The sequence below is a fragment of the Ptychodera flava genome, unplaced genomic scaffold (genome assembly GCF_041260155.1).
Source record: "Ptychodera flava strain L36383 unplaced genomic scaffold, AS_Pfla_20210202 Scaffold_157__1_contigs__length_76673_pilon, whole genome shotgun sequence".
NCBI classification, from domain to species: domain Eukaryota; kingdom Metazoa; phylum Hemichordata; class Enteropneusta; family Ptychoderidae; genus Ptychodera; species Ptychodera flava.
The window spans coordinates 47,594-70,735 of NW_027248339.1; the positions used below are offsets into that span (position 1 = coordinate 47,594).

At 38.8% G+C, this 23,142-nt stretch overlaps 2 protein-coding genes and 1 long non-coding RNA gene across 3 annotated transcripts; all 3 read left to right on the forward strand.

Moving 5' to 3' along the window:
* The first annotated feature begins 9,205 nt into the window (after positions 1–9,205).
* On the forward strand, positions 9,206–9,527 carry LOC139126905 (uncharacterized). Its single transcript, XR_011550863.1, has 2 exons — positions 9,206–9,313; positions 9,490–9,527. It is a non-coding gene; the product is annotated as an uncharacterized lncRNA (long non-coding RNA).
* Positions 9,528–13,104: 3,577 nt separating this feature from the next.
* On the forward strand, positions 13,105–13,860 carry LOC139126903 (uncharacterized). The gene has a single exon (XM_070692825.1). It carries the CDS (start codon positions 13,105–13,107, stop codon positions 13,858–13,860), a length of 756 nt encoding a protein of 251 aa, XP_070548926.1.
* A 2,470-nt stretch (positions 13,861–16,330) lies between these two features.
* On the forward strand, positions 16,331–18,887 carry LOC139126904 (uncharacterized). The gene is made up of 3 exons (XM_070692826.1): positions 16,331–16,864; positions 17,095–17,847; positions 17,937–18,887. Exons 1-3 carry the CDS (start codon positions 16,331–16,333, stop codon positions 18,885–18,887), a joined length of 2,238 nt encoding a protein of 745 aa, XP_070548927.1.
* Positions 18,888–23,142: the final 4,255 nt, after the last annotated feature.

The following is a 23,142-nucleotide window of genomic DNA, read 5'->3' on the forward strand; positions in this document are numbered from 1 at the left end:
TTGATAAACATAAATTTTTGTAAACAAGTCTTCTCAACTTCAATCGGAGTGAGATGGGAGCAGTCCCCCACTTTGTTAAGGCCTTTGTAAGACTCAACATCATGCAATAGTAAAATATTAAGATCGGAAACGAACTTCAGTGGTGTATTTCTATCTATAAACTCGTGTAGAGATACGAACATTGGGACACTACACTCAGCACATTATGTCGCTGAGTTTACTGCACGCAGACACAGTGAACAAAAAGCTTTGATCGCGCGCGATCACGCTGGTTGTACACAATGCTATGTACAGTACAGTGAAAATACATAACTAAAATGATCAACATTGCCTATATATGTAGACCAGCAACAAGCACAATGCCTAACACAAAAACCAGATATGAACTGAATATGCTCACGTGTTTTACAACAGGTTCATTAATAGTAGTACGCTTCACAGAACAATGAGATATATGTTATCACTATATGTAGCAGGTTTTTTTGAAAACTTCGCACAGTACTCTCAGAGTTTAATCACTAATTACAAAACTTTATTTAATATGCGAATGAGCTGTCAATTAACTTGACACTGCTCAATGCTTTATGGGACAATTAGATATCCATCAGATCAACATTTGTAGCACGTTTTATTCAATTTAATGCTGTAATTTTAGAGTAATATCACTTATTACAAAGTTCATTAAATACGCAAATAAACCCTACATTAACTTGACACTGTTCAATGATTCATAGCACAATTAAATATTTATCAAGTCAATATCTGTAGCACGTTTCACCAAATTTTAGTGCCGAAATTTCAGAGTATATACCTATTTACAAAGTTTATTAAATATGCAAATGAACCCTTTATTAATTTTATACTACTAAATGCTTTACAACACAGTTAGATATCTGTCGTATCAGTATGTGCAGCAGTGTTCACTACATTTGATGCAGTTATTTCGGAGTTATATGACTAATTATAAGACTTCATGGAATATGCAAATGAGCTAATTATTAACTTGACACTGCTCAATGCTTCTCAGTACAATTGGATATTTATCAGATCAACATCTGTAGCAAGTTTCATCAAATTTGATGCTGTAATTTTGGAGAAAAATCACTAATTACAAAGTTCATTAAATATGCAAATGAACCCTTAATTAACTTCACACAACTAAATGCTCTACACCACAATTAGATATCTGTCGGATCAGTATCTGCAGCAGGTTTCAGCACATTTGGTGCAGTTATTTTGGAGTTATACCACTAATTACTGAACTTCATAAAATATGCAAATGACCTATTTGTTAACTTGACACTGCCAAATGCTTCTCAGTACAATTATATATTTATCAAAACAATATCTGTACCCAATTTCACTGACTTGGGTGCTGTAATTTCAGAGTTATATACCTTATTACAAAGTTCATTAAATATGCAAATGAACCCTTAATTAATTCTACACTACTAAATGCTTTACACTACAGTTAGATATCAGTCGGCTCAGTATCTGCAGCAAATTTCATCACATTTGGTGTAGTTATATCGGAGTTATGTGACTAATTACAAACCTTCATAAAATATGCAAATGAGCTATTTATTAACTTTACACTGCCTAATGCTTCTAACTATAATTAGATATATATTAGATCAATATTTGTTGCAAGTATCATCAAGTTTGGTGCTGGAATTTCAGAGTTATCTCACTAATAACAAAAGTTCATTAAATATTCAAATGAGAAGATAATTGACATGACACTCACAGTACCATCATAATGTTCTTAGATTGTCATCTCTGCAAAGTTTCATGAAATTTTGTGCAGTATTTCTTGATATATGTCTACACTGTCATTACCGTCTCCATAGGGAAACCATTGTATGGAAAAATTCGATATTGCATAACTTCATTAATATGCAAGCCACACTAAAATCTAATCAGTTCTTGCAAGTACCACATGGTACCTGTGTACCAAATCTGACTTGAATCTGTTCAGGCGTTTTTGAGTAATCGTGTAAACAGACAGACAGACAGACACACACACACACACTAACACACACACACACACACACACGGACAGACAGACAGACATCGCTATGACAATAGCCCACGTGTTTACACACGTGAGCTAATTACACTCAAGACCATGATCGGCAAGCCAGAGCAGGACACGTGAGATGTTGTTAGGAGACGGTCACCGCGTTGACGTACACGGATATAGCTAGAGAATCCGGTCCCACAACGTACCGGCCTGCTACGACTTGGCCCACAACCAACTGTTGATCACCATGTCTTACTTCTCCTAGTAGTCCGGCAGCCAAATCCACTTTTTGTCCTGAACCTTGTGTTAGGGTCTTAAGTTTTTTTAAACCGGATTTTGCTAGTCAAGATAACCAAAGTGAAAAAAATGGTTACTGGATCTCTGTCAGTATTGAGCAATTTTAGATAATTAGCATAAACAAAATGGCCGCCACATTATCACAAATTACCATTGTAAGCATTAGAAGTGCTTTATAATGTTAAAATTTGCTAGTAAAAGCACATTTCTATTAGTGCTTCAACTAAAATAAGGTTAGTAATCATAGATGAATAAATCTAAATATTAATTTGCATAAATTAACACAAAATTATCACAAATTACCATTGGAAGCAGTAGAAGTAGACTTTATATTGTTAAAGTCTGCTAGTAAAAGCACATTTCTATAAGTGCTTCAACTAATAAAAGGTTAGTAATCACAGATGAATAAATTTAAATGCTAATTTGCATAAATTAACACAAAATTATCACAAATTACCATTGGAAGCAGAAAAATTAGGCTTTATATTGTTAAAGTCTGCTTGTAAAATCACATTTCTATTAGTGCTTCAACTAAAAAAGGTTAGTAATCATAGATGAATAAATTTAAATACTAATTTGCATAAATTAACACATAAACCATATTTTATAGGAAAGCTTGAACTGTACAAAAGTAGATTATAAACAATGCTACAATGACTGCTAAATGACATGGTGCGGCAAAGGGGGATGCAGCTCCACACACCATACTATTTTTGCGGATATTCAGTGTTTTCCTATCTTACTCGTAATATGTTTCATATTTTCGTCTTCTATAATTTTGGACACAGTGTTGGGACACTATAGTCTACAACGAGGTAAAAGTAGGCTCCGTGTTTCATACACCTCTCTCAACATTATACACGTGCCCGAACACAAATATAACCGGTCCAATAACTGGCAAATGAAAATACCAAAACAGTCTTACAAGGAATACAATCTCTAACAGAAAGAGACCAAATACAACAAGCAAAGAAGCTCCTCGGACGTTTCGAAGAAGAAGTCAAATAACAACTTACACATTAACTCAAAATATAAGTTGTTACGTACAAAAAACTACTTCCCCAAACCAAACCAAAAGGCTCTTTTTCAGGGCCACCAAATTTTTCAGCCAAAGAACTACCATTGAAATACAATGGCCAGGCCATCATATTCAAAATACTCACAGAGAAAATTTAACAGATTGAGGAAATCTTCTCTGATAATGGAAGCAAAAGAAAAGAATTAATTAAAGAAACAAACAAAAACAAGACACACACAGGCGTACTAAATATAAATCTCTAAGAACTCTAAATGTATTAAAATATCTCTCGGAATATGAGCAGCATGATTGGAACTAATTTAGGATAACTGGATTTTCATATTTTGCGAATTTCTGAAAAGTGTTCGGTGCCATATAACTGAATGTTGCAGTATCACAAATTACTTATAAAAACAAGTGTGTAATATAAAAGAAAAGCAGATTAGATTACATTTGAAGATTAAATCGACATTACGTCACCATCCAATTATCCCAAATTAGTTCCAATTGTGTTAAACTATTAACTCCTGAAATAACATTGAATAGAGGCTTAAAATTTATCCCTGGAAAATTCCGAAATTCATTTCAATACAACCAAATCTAACATAACATAGGCAGAAAAAATGCCATTAAAACACTATCAAATTGAACCATAAAATTACCATAAAACCATTAGATAATGGCAGGGGAAATTGAATAGCAATATCAAATTAAACAGATTATATTGACGAAAGTCACAGACTTTTAAGCCAAAAGAGATTACGATACAAAAGTGCATGTAAATGACAGCGACAACACAACCAGAAAAATACACGGACATGTACTAAAATAGACAAATGATACGTTCAAATATCATGATCCTTTGAATACACATAATATGCACACCAACGCAGTATCCACTCCAAAAATTCAAAAAAGTCACCAGCATCAGCAAATTCATTTGTCGTCACGGTCCAAATTATTTATGGCTGCTCTAGCCCAACACACAAAATATCGGAATACATAAGATAGACTATTTCTTAAAACTGATTATACAAAACCAGCCAATGTACATTAAAGATACAACGGACTTTACCAACAAACTAAGCAAGATAACAATACAACATAATGCATTACTCCACAAACTGAAGCAAGCTGTCACAACGCACTTGATTCAGTATCAACTATCAATTACAGCTGTAAAATATAAAGAAAAGATCGAAGCGTTCCACTAAAGAATTACTAACAATAATTCTGCAACATAACACGGTTGAATTTAACAGAAACGTCTTCCAACAGATTTGTGGCTGTAGCCTGGGTTCACCAGTTTCGCCGCAAATCGCTGATACAACATTCTACAACCTTGAAACTGAGGTCATTAAACTACACAGAAGCAGATTTTCCTTTTGGAAACGATTCAGAGATGATGTTTTCATGATCTATGCGGGAACAGAAACTGAGCTGAATGTGAATTTATGGCTAACATCAATAAGTTACACTGAACTTTCAAATTTACAATAGAGTATTCTCCTCAAAGTGTCATTAATGATTTACAAAGTCAACGATACAATAAAGGGAGAACTCTCGACACAAAAACTCACACCAAAATAACAGACCATTTCAATATCTAGCCAGAAACTCGTTCGACCCAAAAAGGTATTTTTAATGGTTTAATTAAGGTAAATTGCTGAGATATGCCCGTGTAACAATATATAATAATAACCAAGACTATGACAAGACAGTTGAATTTACGACAAAAACAAAAAACAAAACAAAAACAAGGTTGTAAGACCACAGAAATCGCACAATCAGAAAAAGGAAGTTTGGCACACAAAGTGCGAATCGTACCTCAAACTAGGGAAAATCAATAATAACAAAACTAATATACATAAGCAACCAAATACAGTCCACAAATTAGAATAAACGATATAAAAGCACTAACAATGAAATAAAAATAATTGAAAGCGATGAACGTCTTCACTTTTTGTTCCCTGAAAAACCAATCATAGCATGCAAGCGAAACAAAACTTAAAAGATGAATTACTTGTAGTAAGAGCCAAAATCAACGCAAAGGATCAACGAAAAGGAGAAAAAAACAAACAAATAAAACACATTTAGTAAAGAGCAAAAAAGTTCAACAACATCCAAAGGAAAACAGGCCGTACACAGACAATACAAATATACAATCTCACACTAGATTGGATTCAGATCCAAATATATCAATAATAGTTTCGTTCCTAAATGAACAAATGTAAATCTAGAGGTCATACACGAACAAAATAAGAATAACAATATTAAGAGACTGAAGAAGAACTCACATTTAAGAGTTTCGAAATGCATGTTGAAACGGATCACAAATGATTTTGACACTACAGACCGAGCGACGAATCGTCATAGTACATCCAAAAATAAATTAACCCCCCCCCCCAAAAAAAAATACACATATTAAGAGTAACATACGAAAAAACTGAACATCCTCAAAAATAGTATGGTGCGTTGAGCCGCCTTCCCCTTTTCACCTTTAGAGAACCCGAGTAACTTTGGAAATATCTTCTATAAGTCATTGTACTCCAAACCCATAGTATTTTTCTGATACACAAAGTGTGACTAATCATGGATTCAATGTGACGTCAGCAGATTCCATATCAACCTCGAAAGTAGTGTAAATCACAACGTTTTTTCTTAAATGTACATAAAATGCATTGATAGTCGAGCTAGGAAAAAGTTCCCACCTTACTTAATCATTGATTCGGGTTAGAAAATCACAACTCAGGTTGGTTTCAGCAAAGGCATAAAGATCATTAACTTACTTAGAAACATAACACAGGCTCTTGGCAGAGTGAAACACAATTACCAGAACACTGTCGGCATCAGTTTATATCTTTTTACAAGTAAACAGACAAGTACTCGAAAATGGGCGAAGGCTTAACTATTCGGCTGCTTACATGTCTGATTATGAACATTAAATTTGCAACAGAAAAAGAAGTTTATGTACGTGCAACTATTAAAACAGTGATGTGAAACCTACTGTGTTAAAATAACTGCACAAAGTACAGTAAATGATAATAATGTAGAGTTACGCTTAACAAAGAATTGTTTACAGCTGGCCGCCATCTTGAAATTATGCAAATTAGCATGTCATTCAAATAATATATGCCAACATTTATGTTAGCACCTGCTTGGTGATTGAACGAGAAAAACAAAGTTACAGTATGTATAAAGCCATTTGAGTCTTCTTTCTCATACAAAGTGCAATAAGCTGGCAGCCATTTTGATTATGCTAATTTTCTCAAATTGCTCAATGCTGACAGAGGGCCAGTAATTATATTTCTTTTTGTGGTGGTCTTGACAAATGAAATCAACCAAGAAAAAAACTTAAGACCACAAAGCAAGGTTTACCCCACTGGCTGCCGGACTATAGTATTACGTGGTAAGAAATAGTAAAATGACAGGAAACGATAAACAAAACGAGCGGGTTTTCGCGGCATTTGGCAGGGAAATTGCACGGCTACACCGTGCATAGACGTATCGAGAGATCCTGTGCCCCGGTCCTGTGCAAGGTCATGGCAGTGATCCAACCGCTAGCTGGTGTAGGCCTACCGGTGCTGGGCAAACTTCGTTGTTGTACCTCCTGATTGCCGGGTAGGTCTGAATCCTCCTTTCAAGTGAGATAACCCCCACATAACAAGAAGACCTATGAAAGGTCCTTCGCTTGACTTGATACCTGTACTCGGAATTCTCGTTTGCACCCCCAAACGGGGTAAACTTTGTAGTTGAGTTGGATTCTCCACAGCCGAGTGTAGCGCGTCATATACCTGGTTTGACACGGACGTTCATACAGAGCACGGAACGGAACAGATGCAGAGATGCTTCTTGCTGCAGCGGGCATTGCTCTGCGAGCTGTAGATTTCTGTAGTTTGGGTTGTTGTCTTTGTACTCCTGTCGGGCCTCTTGAAATGAAAGCTCTCGTCCTTGCTAGCGATGTCGAAAACTAGAGCCCGGTCGTTGACGGTTGATAGTCTGTTGGCGTATACATGCGTACGTCTAGCTCTATGGCTCGAGCGATAACAGTAGCCGAGCCCCATTCAACTGATTCAAGAAAATCATGAGCAAATGTGATCTCAATCCAGCGTGCAATCATTGTTCAATATTCAGCAGATATTTAACTTAGATTAATTGAACTTTTGTTGCGTGTTACATTTGGATAGTTGGTATGCTTGTGACAGATCAGCCGCCAATTTAAGAAGCGGCAATATCGCAAACGTTACAATCAACCAGTAACATGTGCGGCGTTCTTGGATTTGTTTACAACAGAGGGGGACCCCCTCAGGAGGATGCGCAGCGCGACGACCACTGCGCTTTAAGATATTTCATGCTTAGAGAAATTCATTAAATATGCAACTCAGCAAATATTAAGAATATAATTCTTATAAAACTTATACCGTAATTTGATCTATGTATGATTAACATACTAAAGAGGTCTTGTGAAATTATTTGCATCGAAGTTAGATTTATGTCCTAATGTACAATAATTCTTTTAATATGCCAATATGCAAGAATTATTTTAATATGCTAATGAGACCACCAAACCTTCAGAAGTAACACAATAGAACTATTTAAAGCCCCTGTACCTGTAAATTTTGGAATTTGTTCACCTGAAAAAGGCTTTCTATTTCTCTGATTTTCTGCAAATTCTACAAATTTAAAAGATATATTCTTTTACTACTGAAAAATTTGATAAGTAAATTTAAATTTGAACCGTTATTTTGATTTCCCGCCATTTTTAAAAACTGGTAATATTACAAAGGAAACAAAGCATATGATGTCCCAGTGAAAAACATTTAGCACTATGAGTTATATTGGACAACTCTGTTGTTTCCGTGAAGATACAGCGTTTTGCTTTTTTTGCATGAGGGCGCCATTTTATGTTTGGGCAAACGTATATTATTTATCATGCTCAAAATTGCACATGCAGTCCCTGTTGAGAGCTTATTACACTTCTAAAACACCCCTCGATGAGTAAATTTCCACGAACTTGTTTTAGTTTGGAAGTAAAATCACAAAAATAATGTTAAAAGATACAGCTATTGGACCTTTAAGTGCCTGCACAGTTACATCAAATTTTTTGTGATTCATGAGATATAGCTTATTATACAAAGTCCTTAATTATACGAGCGACAGTAATTATGCAGACGCCACCCACCACAATCTAAAGAGATCTAAATCTTTCCATGATTATAATATGTAGCAATTCACATGACATTATGATCGACATTTTTCAAGTTACACGTATAACAGGCGTAAGTAAATCGCACATGATGGCCGCCTGGCATATAGGATTGGATGACGAAATAAATTAACTTGCATTTGTATGCCATAGTACCTTGTCGTTATATAAAGTTTAAAACAAATTGGTCAAGGAAGGCGTGTCTGAGAAACGGCTTCGAATGGACGGAGGGATAGACGAACGGAACAAAATTCGTAATTCCCCGTCACGGTTTAAGACTTCGTCGGGCGGGGGCTAATAAGCTAGAGCGAACAATTAGCTTAGAATTTTGAGACCACCTGGTGACAATGCTCCCAACTTTGAAATCCCGACCAACTGTATATTTTTCTATGAATCATGTCATCCTATTTATTTTAACGATCTCCATAAGGGAAACGTCTTGAAGAGTGTACTGATCCCGATTAAAATGAATTGCAACTGGAGTATTTGCTTTTATTCAAATAGTGGATGAATGCTTTTTTCAATCTGAGGTGGTTGTGTTGAATTGACCCTTCATGACCCCAACTAGATTTTCAGAAGATCGCCCTCTATCTTTCTTGAGGCCCTCTGGCACAAAGGTCAAGAAACTTCTTGGTAAAACAATTAAAAGGTTAAAGATTAAATTACACCCAGACAGACACGTTTTTCCTCCACTGTCTTCTAGTAAGTAGACATGCCACGTGGATCTCACTAACACTCCAGCCAAAAGTAGGACTGTAGGCGCAACGATGTAAGTTGATTTCCTTTTATGACTTTCCAATTATTTAGAGGACCATTTTGAATGCAGTGCTTAGATATTTTGGTAGAATTTAGTTCTTTTATTCCGTTTACTTTGAACTTGATTTACCTCGACTCTCCGATGTAGACAATGAATGACCTTGTATTTTAATCTCTTTATTTACCCAGTTTTCACCGCTTCTTGAATAAATCTACTCTAAACTAAAGCAACTGAGGGTGGTCATTTCTTGGAGTGGTTGGCACTTAGCGGATACAAAAGTAACTGGACTCCGCCACAGTGAAAAATCGTCGCAAGTGAAACATCGTTGGAAGTGAAAACCAGCGAACCATTGGACAAGACACTGGCTCGATTGCACAGCTGACACTGGCAAGGTAGGCCAACTGTATGCACATATACAGCCGACTACAACTGACTCAAAGAAACTATAATGGATGAAAATAAAGTCGAAGGAGCTGAACAACCAGCCCACACAGAATCTCAAAATGAAAATCAAGGAGATATTTCTAAGGCAGAAAATACCACAGAACAAACAAAGGAAGGGGCGGTTCCCAGTGGGACCACAGGCAGCCGGATCATAAGCTTATTTTTGAGTTTTTCTCAGTTTTCTCTGTCACTGTCAGTCCCTCTCCTTTTCTTCGTGCTCTGACTGATCGTTGTATATAAAATAAATGACTATATAGCCTAACCTATAGCCTTTTGACTCTTTACTTATTTTACACCCATTACAAGGACGCTTATCTCTCATATACACATCTTGTAGTTAATTAGTCAACACAACTAATTATGCTAATCCGTGGACTTATCAAGGGTTGGTCAACATTGCAAAGATAGTAACCTTTCCTATCTTTCGCGATGTTGACTAACCCATAAAGTCCCTGATAAGTCCACGGATTAGCATAATTAGTCATGTTGACTATTAGTTACGAGATGTGTGTATATGAGAGATAAACGTCTTTGTAATGGGATGTAAAATAAATAAAGAGTGAAGAGGCTAGGTTAGGCTATAAAGTCATTTATTGTTATTTACTACGATCATTCGGAGCATGAAAAAAAGGAGAGGGACTGACAGTGACAGAGAAAACTGAGAAAAACTCAATAATAAGCTTATGATTGGGCTGCCTGTGGTGGGACGGCCACTGCTGAAGGTGGATCTGCTGCCCGAACTGAAGGGCGCCCTCTACAGGACAGTAGTAAAAACGAAAGAGGACTGCTCTATGCTACCTTGAACACTGAAAAGGCCCTGTCAAGCATTTGGAACCATACAAGGGGAGTTCTCATCGACCTTAGGGGGATGCAGGACCCAACAGAAAGCAAAATTGGTACAGCAGAGACACTTTCCAAGGAATATGAACAAACTTGGAACAAACTTCAGAGACTTTATCAACAAGACAAGACTCCAGAAGGTAAGGAGCAAGCAGAATTAACGGAAATAAGCTTCAATAGGAACATTGAACAAGCGAATGAATACATTAACGATGCAAAGACAAGGAGAGCTGAAAACAGCGCCCTAAACTTCAAATCACCATCCGAACGAGGATCTACACTAGGCAGCCTGCGTAGTTCACACAGAACCAGATCCTCAACATCCTCCAGAACAAACGCATTAAAGGCACAAGGCAAGGCACGCTCTGCAGCAAGAGAGGCAGAGTATATGAAGACAATTGCTCACCATCAAGCAAAAATCAAAGTTATCGAAGCTGAAATGAAAGCAGAAAAGGCAAGGATAGATGCAGAAACCCTCCAACAAGTAGCGGAAGAAAATTCCTTACCAGTACAGACACTTACTACACCAGGCCAGTTATCAAACGACCATGTATCACGTTACATTGCCATGAAAAGAGAAATGGCGCAAGATCCATTACCAGCACTGAACTTTACCGAGTTCGTACCCAAAGCACAAAACAAAGGCTTAGAATCATCATCTCTACTGATACAACCAGGACAGGGAACACCAAGAGAATCAGGTGAGACAGTTGCACCTACTTCAAATCAACAGACACCTTCAACAAGCCAGAACAACAACAACATGCAACCTCTGACGGAGATAGCCCAAATGATGGCCCGTCAACGTTTACCGCTACAACAACCAATAACATTTGGAGGCGACCCAACCATGTACATGTCATGGAAAAGATCATTCGAGGCCACTGTAACAACGGCCTGCATACAGACATCTGAGAAACTGGACTTCCTGCATAAATACACGCAGGGAGATCCGCAGAAAATCGTCGAAGACCATCTACAGCGATATGTAGATGACCCAGACGAGTCGTATAGAGAGGCTTGGATAGAACTAGAAGACAGATTCGGCAACCCTGCAGTCATAACCGCAGTAATCCTGGAAAGACTGAAGTCCTTCCCGAAAGTTAAACCAGACGAAAGCAAAAAGCTACTCGAACTATCAGACTTGTGCTCTAACACAGAGGCACACATGAGAAAACTCCCTGACCTTTCGTCCCTCAATACACCACAGGGACTAATGCCCGTCATGGAGAAATTACCAAGATTCGTCCTCAACAAGTGGAGAGATAACGTGGCATCATACAAACGACGCCACAAAACATTTCCTCCATTCAAGTTCTTCAAAGACTTCCTGAAAGACACAGCGAAAGCAGCATGCGATCCTGATATTCCAAGACCAGACGACACACACCCTGGAACAAGTAAGTCAAAATCCAGTCAACATACGAAGACCAGAGCGCGTGTACACGCAACGAAATCATCAAATGAAGAAAAACAATGTCTCTTCCACGAGGCTACAGGACATGACCTGAAAGATTGCAAAGCATTTGCAAAGCAACCAGTTGCTGACAGAATTGAACTGTGTAAGAAGAAAGGCTTGTGCTTTAAATGCACTGAGAAACATCTCGCCAAAGACTGCACATCGACCATCTAATGCGCTATATGCAAGAGCAAGAAACACATCACCTGTCTCCACGCTATACCCGGTGACAGATCTAAGCAGAAAGCAACCGAAACCAAACCAGATGATAAAGAAAAGGAAACCCAAGAAGCTACAACAAAATGCACCAGACTCACGAAATGCCCAGCCGGACGTTCGTGTGGGAAGATAGTCCTCGCAAAGGTGTATACACAAGACCGACCAGCAGACTACATAGATACGTAGTCCTAGACGACCAGTCCAACGCCTGTATGGTCGACAGCCACCTCTTCGACGCACTGAAGATACACGGCCCAGACCTTGAATACGAACTGTCAACATGCAGCGGCAAAGGAGAACTCAGAAAGGGACGACGTAGCAACCGCGTCATCATAGAATCACATGACGGAAAGAAAAAATTCTCTCTTCCCGTCCTGCTAGAAAACGACAACATACCGAGCGACAAGAACGAAATACCCACACCAGACATCTGCAAGGCCTTCAAACATCTGAAGCCCATCATCGATTACATTCCAGAACCAAAAAAGAACGTCAGAATTCATCTCCTCATCGGCAGAAACTGCCCAGATACACTGAAAGTCAGAGAAACAAGGAACGGACCTGTAAACTCCCCTTGGGCTCAACGCATCGACCTAGGGTGGACAATTTCAGGTGAACTGTGCCTAGAGTCAGCAAGAGGTGTAATCCGCACTGAACAGTACACCGTACGACTGCAACCCTCAACAGCTACGATGAATCAGCGCTCGAATGTAATCATCACATTCACATCAAAGACATAATAAGCCAGAAACCCGTCAACTTCGGCACCACCGTCTTCAAGCGGACACCTTATGACGAACAAAAGGCACCCTATATTGAAGACAAGCAATTCCTGGACATCATGCAACGAGAAGTCCATGTAAACGAGGAAGGCAATCTAGAACTTCCTCTCCCCTTCAGGCAAGATCCGAAGAAATTACCGAACAACAGACAATCAGCTCTGAACCGATTCTACAATCTACAGGATCAGCTTCAGCGTAAACCTCAAATGATGGAAGAATACTTTCAGTTTATGAAGAAAATAATGGAACGTGACCACGCAAGTTCCGTTCCAGAAAATGAAATAGATGCTGACAACGCATGGTACCTACCACACTTCAGTGTCTACCATCCCAAGAAACAGCAGATCAGAGTAGTATTCGACTCCAGAGCAAAGTACAACGGAGTCTCCTTGAACGACACATTGCTTCAGGGACCTGACCAAATGAACAGCCTCCTCGGTATCCTGCTACAATTCCGACGCGAGCAGACAGCAGTAATGGGCGACGTAGAACAAATGTTTCACAGCTTCCACGTCAACAAAGAACACAGAGACTATCTGCGCTTCTTTTGGTTTAAAGACAACGACTCCACGAAACCAGTAATTCAGTACAGAATGAACGTAGACCTGTTCGGCAATGTCTCCTCACCAGCCATTGCTACCTTCGGACTGAGAAAGATGGCTGAAGACGGCGTATCTACATATGGAGAAGACGTGAAAGAGTTCATTGACAAGAACTTTTACGTCGACGACGGACTAACCTCAGCACCAGATGCAAAGAAAGCTATCAGTCTCGTCAATAGAACAACCCTTACGGAAAACCTATGTCCACAGTAGATGAGAGTAGATCTACGGACCGTCTGCAGTAGACTTTATGTAGATCTACATCAGGGTTTTGTGGATGAACAGCCACAGCAGTTTGTCTACATGAAGCTTTGTCTACAGATATTGTCCACACCAGACATGACTATGTCTACATTTCGCACTAACTTCGTCTGCGCTTGATCTACACTGATCTACCATCCAATCTAAGGGAGTTTCATCTACAAAATTCACTTAGGCAAACAAAGACTCATCCACTTCTACTTCAAAAATCACCATCTTGTCTACATTTAATCTAATGTACTGTTTCTTGCTGTATACTATGTCCAACAATTCAATCCCTTCAAATTCTATGATTGGCAAACTGCAGGCTCCATGCAAGAAGGCATCAGTAAAAGACAAGACATTTTACCTTACATTTGAATATATACTGTACAACAAGAGAGAAGAAATTAGTGAATTAATTTTCTTTTCATCCTAAGGCACTCCTGTTTAACTCGAGGAACACAAATGCAAAGTATCACAGGGATCAAACTACAATTTTGTGGCAGATTATCCAGTAATTAATTTTTGAAAAAGTGACTTTAAAGTGAATCTAATAAAAAAATCAATGTTTTCATTGATACTTTCTTCAGATGGGTTAATACAGTAGCATCTATCCACGGGCTGGACCCTGATCTAATTTGTAAGTTTTGTTTTTGGAGTTATGTGACTAATTACAAAACTTCATAAATATGCAAGTGAGCTATTTGTTAACTAATAACTTTATTTCCTCGGCTTCATATCCAACAAACAATCAAACGAACCTGTTTGATATCCCAGCAGCTTTTAATTGTAAAAAATAAAATCAAAACTATCCTCGTATAAAACTTTCTGAGTATCATTGAGTCACTTCTGAATCGTGTGAAAATCAGCAGCCACGGCCCTATCTCTCAGTCAACTTACAAATAATTGTATTGACATTGTTATCATTGCCACATACGTAACAGATAAGACTACAGTACAGTGTTATTTTGGCAATGGCATTTCAGTACACATAATAACACGAGTCAGCTTTAAAATTACCAGTACTGCTTTAAGTAATTTCTTCACCTGAGCGACGTATTTTCTTGCATTTTCATGGAGAGTTCGCGCATGGACTGATCTCCCCAACACCTTTCAGCCTCCACCTCTTGCTCTTTTAGAGCAAATGACCTTGTAGCTGGCTTCGATTTCCGGGTCAACTGTGAGAGTTGACCTTATGCGCATGCGCAATCAGAAGGCGCCATGTTTTCAACGGTTCAGCATATCAATGCATATCGGAGAGAGGAGCCAGCCTGCTCACCATTCGTACTTCAACAAATCTTATTTTTCAAGCACATTTTCGTCATCTGTACACCTTGGAAACAATGTGACATCAATTCTGATATGCATAGAAAGTGTTCCGATCGAGAATTACATCGGGTTGAGACATAGGTTGGCATCGATAACTTGACGATGGCAGTGCCTCTACACTGCCAGTATGTACAGCTGTACTGGTACTGCGGTAATGCAACTTGTAAGGTAGGCCCGTGAGGTAGGGAAGGTTTGTTGATCGCCTGTTTTAATACCACGACCATATGAATTTTGATTGTGTAACATGTAGAATATTTCAGTTCTAAATTTTTTAATAAAGCGTCGTTGAATGTACTGAAATGCTTTGTATGCAGTTTGTTCTGTTAATCATGTAATGATGTATGTACAGTTGAGAAAGATTTGAAAAATTTGAGTAGGCCTAAGCATGCACGATGTTCTACATTCTATTTCGACCTGAATACCACTCATGATCGGTCATTGAATGATTGATTTTTCCAGCGTGAGATATCTCATGTTATGCAAACGTCCATTGATACCATGGTGCTCAGTGAAGTTGCCAGCAAATTACATCAAGAGGATGTTGTTGTGATATGCAATATTGTGATACTCATCATGAACTGCAGCCCTAGCCTGTGCTACACCATGGCCATCGGTCAATTTTTAAAGTCTAAAAATTGATTGACATGTTAACATACATTTTCATTTTCAACACTTTTGCAAGATCTCCATGCCTCACTAATTTCTTGTTCTTTGTCTAAGCTACATCTTATACGTAATTTATTCCATCTACATCTTGTCTGCCTTTCATCTACATTTTATCTACTCTCTAAACTATCACCTGATGATTAATATGCACAAAAGTAGACGAAGCAATAGATCTACATCTTGTCTACATTTCATCTACCTGAGATCTAAATTTCGTCTAATTTTTCATCCACATTTTGTCTACATTTCATCTACTCTCTGAACTATGACCTCATTAGTATGCACAAAAGTAGATGAAGCAGTTCATCTACTGCCCAATTAAAATAAAGTCTACTGTAGATCTAATGTGGACTAGATGTAGATCTCAATTTTCCGTAAGGGAAGAGACTTACTAGCGACCAGAAACGTTAACTTCCACAAGATCGTTTCTAATGACGAAGAAGTCATGACAGCACTTCCAAACGAAGTACGAGCCAAAGATCTACAGAGTTTGGATTTCAACCAAGACACCTTACCAACACAGAGATCATTAGGGGTCAAGTGGTCTCTAGAGGCGGACGCATTCACATTCGAAGTAGACTTGAAGGAGAAGCCATTCTCACGGCGGGGAGTACTGGCGATCGTCAACTCAATATACGATCCACTCGGTATACTCACACCAGTTTCCATAGAAGGAAAACTTATACTACGAGGCCTCATGACAGAAACTAAAGGACGCAACTCATCAAACCTTGGATGGGATGAAACACTACCAGAGAAACACTTGCCCAGATGGACGCGCTGGCGCAACAACCTCAACTACATCACAAAGATACAGCTACAGCGATGCTACACTCCACCCACCTTCGGACCCATAAAGAAAACAGAGCGTCACATTTTCTCTGACGCCAGCAATGAAGCCATAGGTACCGTAGCGTACCTGCGGTTGACCAACCATGAAGACAAAGTCAACGTATCATTCATACTTGGCAAAGCAAAGGTAAACCCGACTCATGCAGTCTCCATACCTCGCCTAGAATTATGTGCAGCCGTCCTAGCGACAGAACTCGCACAGAAGATCACATCAGAAATCGGCCTGAACATCGACAACGTCATATATCACACGGACAGCGATATCGTCCTTGGATATATAAACAAAAGCTCAAAACGTTTCCACGTATACGTAGCGAACAGAGTAGAAAAGATACACAACTATCATCACCACACCAGTGGCGACATGTGTCTACACACGAAAATCCAGCTGATATCGCATCACGCAGAATACCAGCCCCAAAACTCAACTCAACTATCTGGCTATCAGGACCAGCATTCCTGTGGCAGCGAGACGAGCAAGAAAAAGACAACCATGAAGAAACAGAACACAAATACACAGTAAGTGACGAAGACCCTGAGGTCCGCAAACAACTTGCTGTCCATAACACATCAACGAAGGAAGTAGAACAAGACGACTTAGGTGCTCACCGATTTCAACGATTCTCATCATGGAGATCCTTGAAGAGAAGTATTGCCAACTTAATAGGCAAAATCAGACAAAGAAAATTACCAGAAAAGACAGACAAAAAAGAAGAAGAGAAGTCTCCAGAAGAACTGAAAATTGAGATGATGGCACAAGCAGAAACCATCATCCTACGCTCAGTACAGAAAAGTGTGTTTCATAAAGAATATGAGATACTATCTGCAGCAAAGTCAGCAGGCACTGACAACAACAAACTACAGAAACGGAACCCCATCAGCCGGATGAACCCATTCATCGATGAAAAAGGACTCATCCGCATTGGAGGAAGACTTCGTCAATCTGACATCGACCTCTGCGGCCGACACCCCATCATCCTCCCACAGGACAACCACATTTCACGACTTATCATCGATCATGTACATCGACAAGTACAACATCAAGGCAGACAACTCACCCTATCAAACGTCAGAGCTAATGACTATTGGATCATGGGTGTACATGACATGGTAAGAAGCATACTACACAAATGTGCGATATGTAGAAGACTGAGAGCAAAACCACTCACTCAACTCATGGCCGACCTACCGTCGGACAGAACAGAGAAAACCCCACCATTCACCAACGTCGGAATGGACGTATTCGGCCCCTGGACTATAGCTTCCCGCAAAACAGAGCCGGTACGTCTGAAGCAAAGAGATGGGCAGTTATCTTTGTCTGTCTCTACACTACAGCAGTACACATAAAAGTAATAGACTCCAGTGACACTTCATCCTTCATCAACGCCCTACGTCGCTTCATAGCTATACGAGGCAACATCAAGAAACTCAGATGTGACCAGAGCACCAACTTCATCGGCGCAAAGAACGAACTTCAGGCAGCAGCCAAAGAGCTGGATCAAGACCGCATCAAGAAATTCCTTACAACAAGAGACTGTGAGTGGATTTTCAACCCACCTCACGCATCCCACTTCGGCGGTATATGGGAACGACAAATTGGTACCATCAGACGCGTTCTTGACTCCATGCACTATCAACTAGGCAAGCAACAATACACACATGACTTGCTGACAACTCTCATGGCAGAAGCCAGCGCCATCGTCAACTCCAGACCTATAACAACTGTATCATCAGATGCAAACGATCCTCAAGCTCTCACCCCAAACATGCTACTCACCATGAAGACTCAATCACCGGCCCCACCACCAGGCTCATTCGTCCAACAAGACATCTACAGTAGAAAACGTTGGCGACGTGTACAGTATCTAGCTGATCAATTCTGGATACGATGGAGAAAAGAATATCTACAAAGCCGTCAGCCACGACCAAAATGGAACAAATCTACAATCAACGTCAAAGAAGGAGACGTGGTTCTTTTGAGAGAGAAAGAATACGCAAGAAACAGCTGGCCCCTCGCTCGCATAGTGAAGGTCTACCCCAGCGATGACAACAAAGTACGAAAAGTGGACGTCATAATCTACAAAGATGGCGAACATCGAACCTACCTCAGACCAATTAGTGAATTAGTTTTGATTGAAAGTACATATTGAACTCTGTGATTGAATTCAATGAACACTATATACGGACTCTCTTAGTACGAACCCTTTCGTATATACTCTTAGCTTTTAGAATTTATTAAGACCTAAAATTTTAGTAGGCATTTATTCTATTTGAAATTTATGATTAGTAAAAATTCAGCTTACCGCGCATTTTTAGACGGGGAGTGTGTTGAATTGACCCTTCATGACCCCAACTAGATTTTCAGAAGATCGCCCTCTATCTTTCTTAAGGCCCTCTGGCACAAAGGTCAAGAAACTTCTTGGTAAAACAATTAAAAGGTTAAAGATTAAATTACACCCAGGCAGACACGTTTTTTCCTCCACTGTCTTAAAGCAAGTAGACATGCCACGTGGATCTCACTAACACTCCAGCCAAAAGTAGGACTGTAGGCGCAACGATGTAAGTTGATTTCCTTTTATGACTTTCCAATTATTTAGAGGACCATTTAGAATGCAGTGCTTAGATATTTTGGTAGAATTTAGTTCTTTTATTCCGTTTACTTTGAACTTGATTTACCTCGACTCTCCGATGTAGACAATGAATGACCTTGTATTTTAATCTCTTAATTTACCCAGTTTTCACCGCTTCTTGAATAAATCTACTCTAAACTAAAGCAACTGAGGGTGGTTATTTCTTGGAGTGGTTGGCACTTAGCGGATACAAAAGTAACTGGACTCCGCCACAGTGGTTTTCCATATGTTCTGATTTTTGCATCTGTTGCATGTAATGAAATAAATTAGGTATTTAATTTGGACTGTAAGTAATCTTATGTGTTATAGTGTGTATTGTATCAGCTGCATGAGTTTGAAACTATAGTAGAGTATTTGCAAATATTGCACATTCTATTGGAACCATATGTGTAGAAATTTTCCCGAATTATGTATTTTTGTATTTCACTATATGGACACACAAGTCTCGTGGGTTATTAATGGTGATAAGCTATGAGTGATGTACTTGAGGTATAAGATGGTAAACTGTTGCACAATCGAGGAGCTTACAATCTTATATGTATCAGGGATGGCGGTTTCACAGCGACTTGATTTATGTAAGATCCTGAAGTGGAAGTCCCAATCAATTAGTTATTAAACATAAGCTTATATACACAACTCAGTTAAAAAAAAACAGTGAAAAACATAAATAGCGACTGCGAAATACTTTAACCTTTGACCAAGCTTTTCTCTAAAACTTTCAACAATGCTCTTACCAAATCAAAATATCAATCGATGGTCACGGTGCAAATTGTGGTACTAGAAACATTAATTAATTACCTAACATTTATCAGGATTTGAAATTCAAAATGGCCGCCCTCCCTGTGTCAACACTATTGGGAAAATAAGATTTGAGATTTTCGAAAAACTAAGACGCTGAACTTTTTTGTTATTTTTGTTATTTTTCATTATTTCTGTTTTCTTGTTACTCAAACAGAAAGATTTAACATGATCTCCTACAAGTTGTAAAATCAAACAGAATTGTCAAAATTTGAGAGTACGTTCTAATATTTGTCTCCTCGCCTTATTTTACCACAATATGCAGGGTACCAGACTTCATTATGCATGAAACGCAGTATCTGCTTCGGGACATGAAGTCGGCCGATGTCGTTCTCGGCTTTTCGATCATTTTGTTTGCTGGCTGAATACTGGAAAGTATCGTGTAGAACACACTGAAATTTGCAAATGTTCATCATGTCGCGTTGCCTGATACAAGAATATCGGTGCAAAGATAATGATCACCAACTTGATTTTCAAGAATGCTTGACAAGAGGGCAACACGCTTATCAGAATAGGGTAAGATATCAAACAGTCTGCTTTAGCGAATATGGGATATATTAGGATGTTGGAGGATATACATGGGAGCATGCGTTCGTCCCCTTCACTTCTTATGCTACATGCATACCGCGACTACGTGGATATCAAGATGATTAATTTCGAGAATCGTTGGACTAGTACTTTAGTGAAGTACTTGAGGGCGAATCTATTGAGACATTTGAATGTTAAATTACAGAGTATCGAGTCCAATTTCAGCGGGTACAGACTCCACTATAAGGCAGAGATGGTGGCCGAGGATAAGTGGGATAAAGTCCTGTTTCTCAACAAGAAAGACGATCTCTGACCCTGTGTTAATGTATGACTTTGAGGAGAGGCAAAAGTAAACAGTTTCCTGAGATGTCTAATGTGCCCTTCATGATAATAATTTTCGAAATTACATTAGCAACGCCTTTCACTTCCCATTCGCCTAAATATTAGATACCGCTTTTGTAACTATGCATACCACTATTTTTAATTATTATGTGGAGATGTTTGCTAACAGACAAAATTTTTCTATACTTATGAATACACATTTGTCATCACATGGAGAGGATGTTACCCCCACAAAATACAGCTTTCAAGACTTTCAAATTTACTACAGAGTAATATGCTCGCCAGGTGAGTCATTCGAACCAATATGGGAAAAGTTAAGCCCTTACCACCTGTTCATTATCCGTAATACATTTTTCCGCAAACTGCGGCATTCTATTGAAATGGAATGGATAAATGTGTCCCGTGTTGAACAGCTGGTAAAAAATGAATTGAATATAGAACGAAAATTTTGTAGACATGAAATCTCCATGCTTCGATATAAACGGATTACGTAAATCAGACGCCTTTGCGGTGCTATTTAAGGTTGGATGCGCCTCAGTCACAGTTGTTTGGACTCTAAAAATGTTATTCTTTTCGCCAACCACTTGTGGGGGCTAAATGAAAATTTTATTCTTTTCGCCAACCACTTGTGGGGGCTAAAATCAATTAATGCCATCTCATATACGGCATCAAAGTACTGCTCATGTCTTCCTTTGAGTGAGTTAACCATTGCTCTTTCGTGCGCAAAGACTAGAACACGATTGGAACCAATTTGGGATAATTGGATCTTTATATTTTTTCAAATTTCTCAAAAACCTTAGGTGCCCTATAGCTGAATGTCTCAATATTACAAACTACTCATAAAAACAAGTGTGTACGTAAGAAGAAAAGAAGATGAACTTACGTTTGGAGATTTTAAAAACATTACTTCATCATCCAATTATCACAAATTAGTTCCAATCGTGTTTTAGGGAGATGATGTTCAGCTGGCCCTAAAATGTCAGATGTCAGGCTCGGCTTTGAAGTATCTGCGAACCCTCTTGAGTCCTTTCAGATTTCGCCCACAACGAAAGTAATCAATGGTTAAGGCAGCTGCCAGCAGCACTCTGGCAAGGTGCTCCTTTCTATTTCTTTGCAATAGTTCAACAACTACACAAGTTGTGGATTCAAACAATAAATGTGTAACTTAATACCAACGGCAATGAGTATCTCTTAGCGCAGCTGGTCAGCCAAGACTGAATGACGTTTCTCGTTGACGGATAAAAGTATGCGATTTGTAAAACCTCTTGTGAATACAATCTTGCCTCTCACAGCACGCAAACTTGACGAAAGCTTAAAAAAATGTGCAACAATGGTCAAGGAATGTGTGAGTAGGCCTACTCAAATTTTATTCAAAATCAGCTGTGACTGTTTCCCGTTGAAATATCTTGCCGTACAATTTCATGTTCCTTTGTTTTCCCTGCGCCTCACATTGTTCTGTGCTCTTCTTGAACCAAATTATGTGTAAAATGAGTAAAATGAAAACTGTATTCTATTACGTGACTAGCTACCTGCTAATTCCTACTCTCATTTTCCAAACCATAAGCTACGAATTCATGGCAAAGTGTACAAATTAAAAGAACCATTAGAAGTAACTTTCTATGCATTGTTCATTATGTTTGCCCTATTTCATGATGCAATCTCCCTTAATAACACAAAACTATTTCAAAATATTTAAACATTCAACCTGTCCTACTGTCCGCAATGTTCACACGTCATCGACAACATGGCTTATGAACACAATGTATTTCAACATACTATAGGTAAAGCTATAAAGAGGAAATGTACTGTTTCAAGATTGATGGTGATGAAAAGGTAGTGATCACTATTTTATCATTCTTGTACCCTTGATTCAAAACAAGAATACGCACGTGTAACCGATACAGGGTAGTTCGACTGTCACGCGCAAACTTCCACGTCATTAAAAAGCAGACGATGTGCAAGGCTTACAAATAGTAAATGAGTGAGTTTGATCTCATCTTCCGAAAACACAGAAAGTGTATACTTTTTGCACAAGAGCGTTGCAATAGACATCAAATCAGGTCCAATAATTATTATCATTCAAGTTAACTATGAAATTTACCAGGTC

Bases quoted from the DNA above. Each gene is read 5' to 3' on its own strand.
- LOC139126903 (XM_070692825.1), top strand. From the start codon at position 13,105: ATGCAACGAGAAGTCCATGTAAACGAGGAAGGCAATCTAGAACTTCCT.
- LOC139126904 (XM_070692826.1), top strand. From the start codon at position 16,331: ATGACAGCACTTCCAAACGAAGTACGAGCCAAAGATCTACAGAGTTTG. The intron at 16,865-17,094 runs GTAAACCCGACT...TCACCACACCAG, and splicing joins TCATACTTGGCAAAGCAAAG to TGGCGACATGTGTCTACACA. The intron at 17,848-17,936 runs GTAAGAAGCATA...ACCGTCGGACAG, and splicing joins TCATGGGTGTACATGACATG to AACAGAGAAAACCCCACCAT.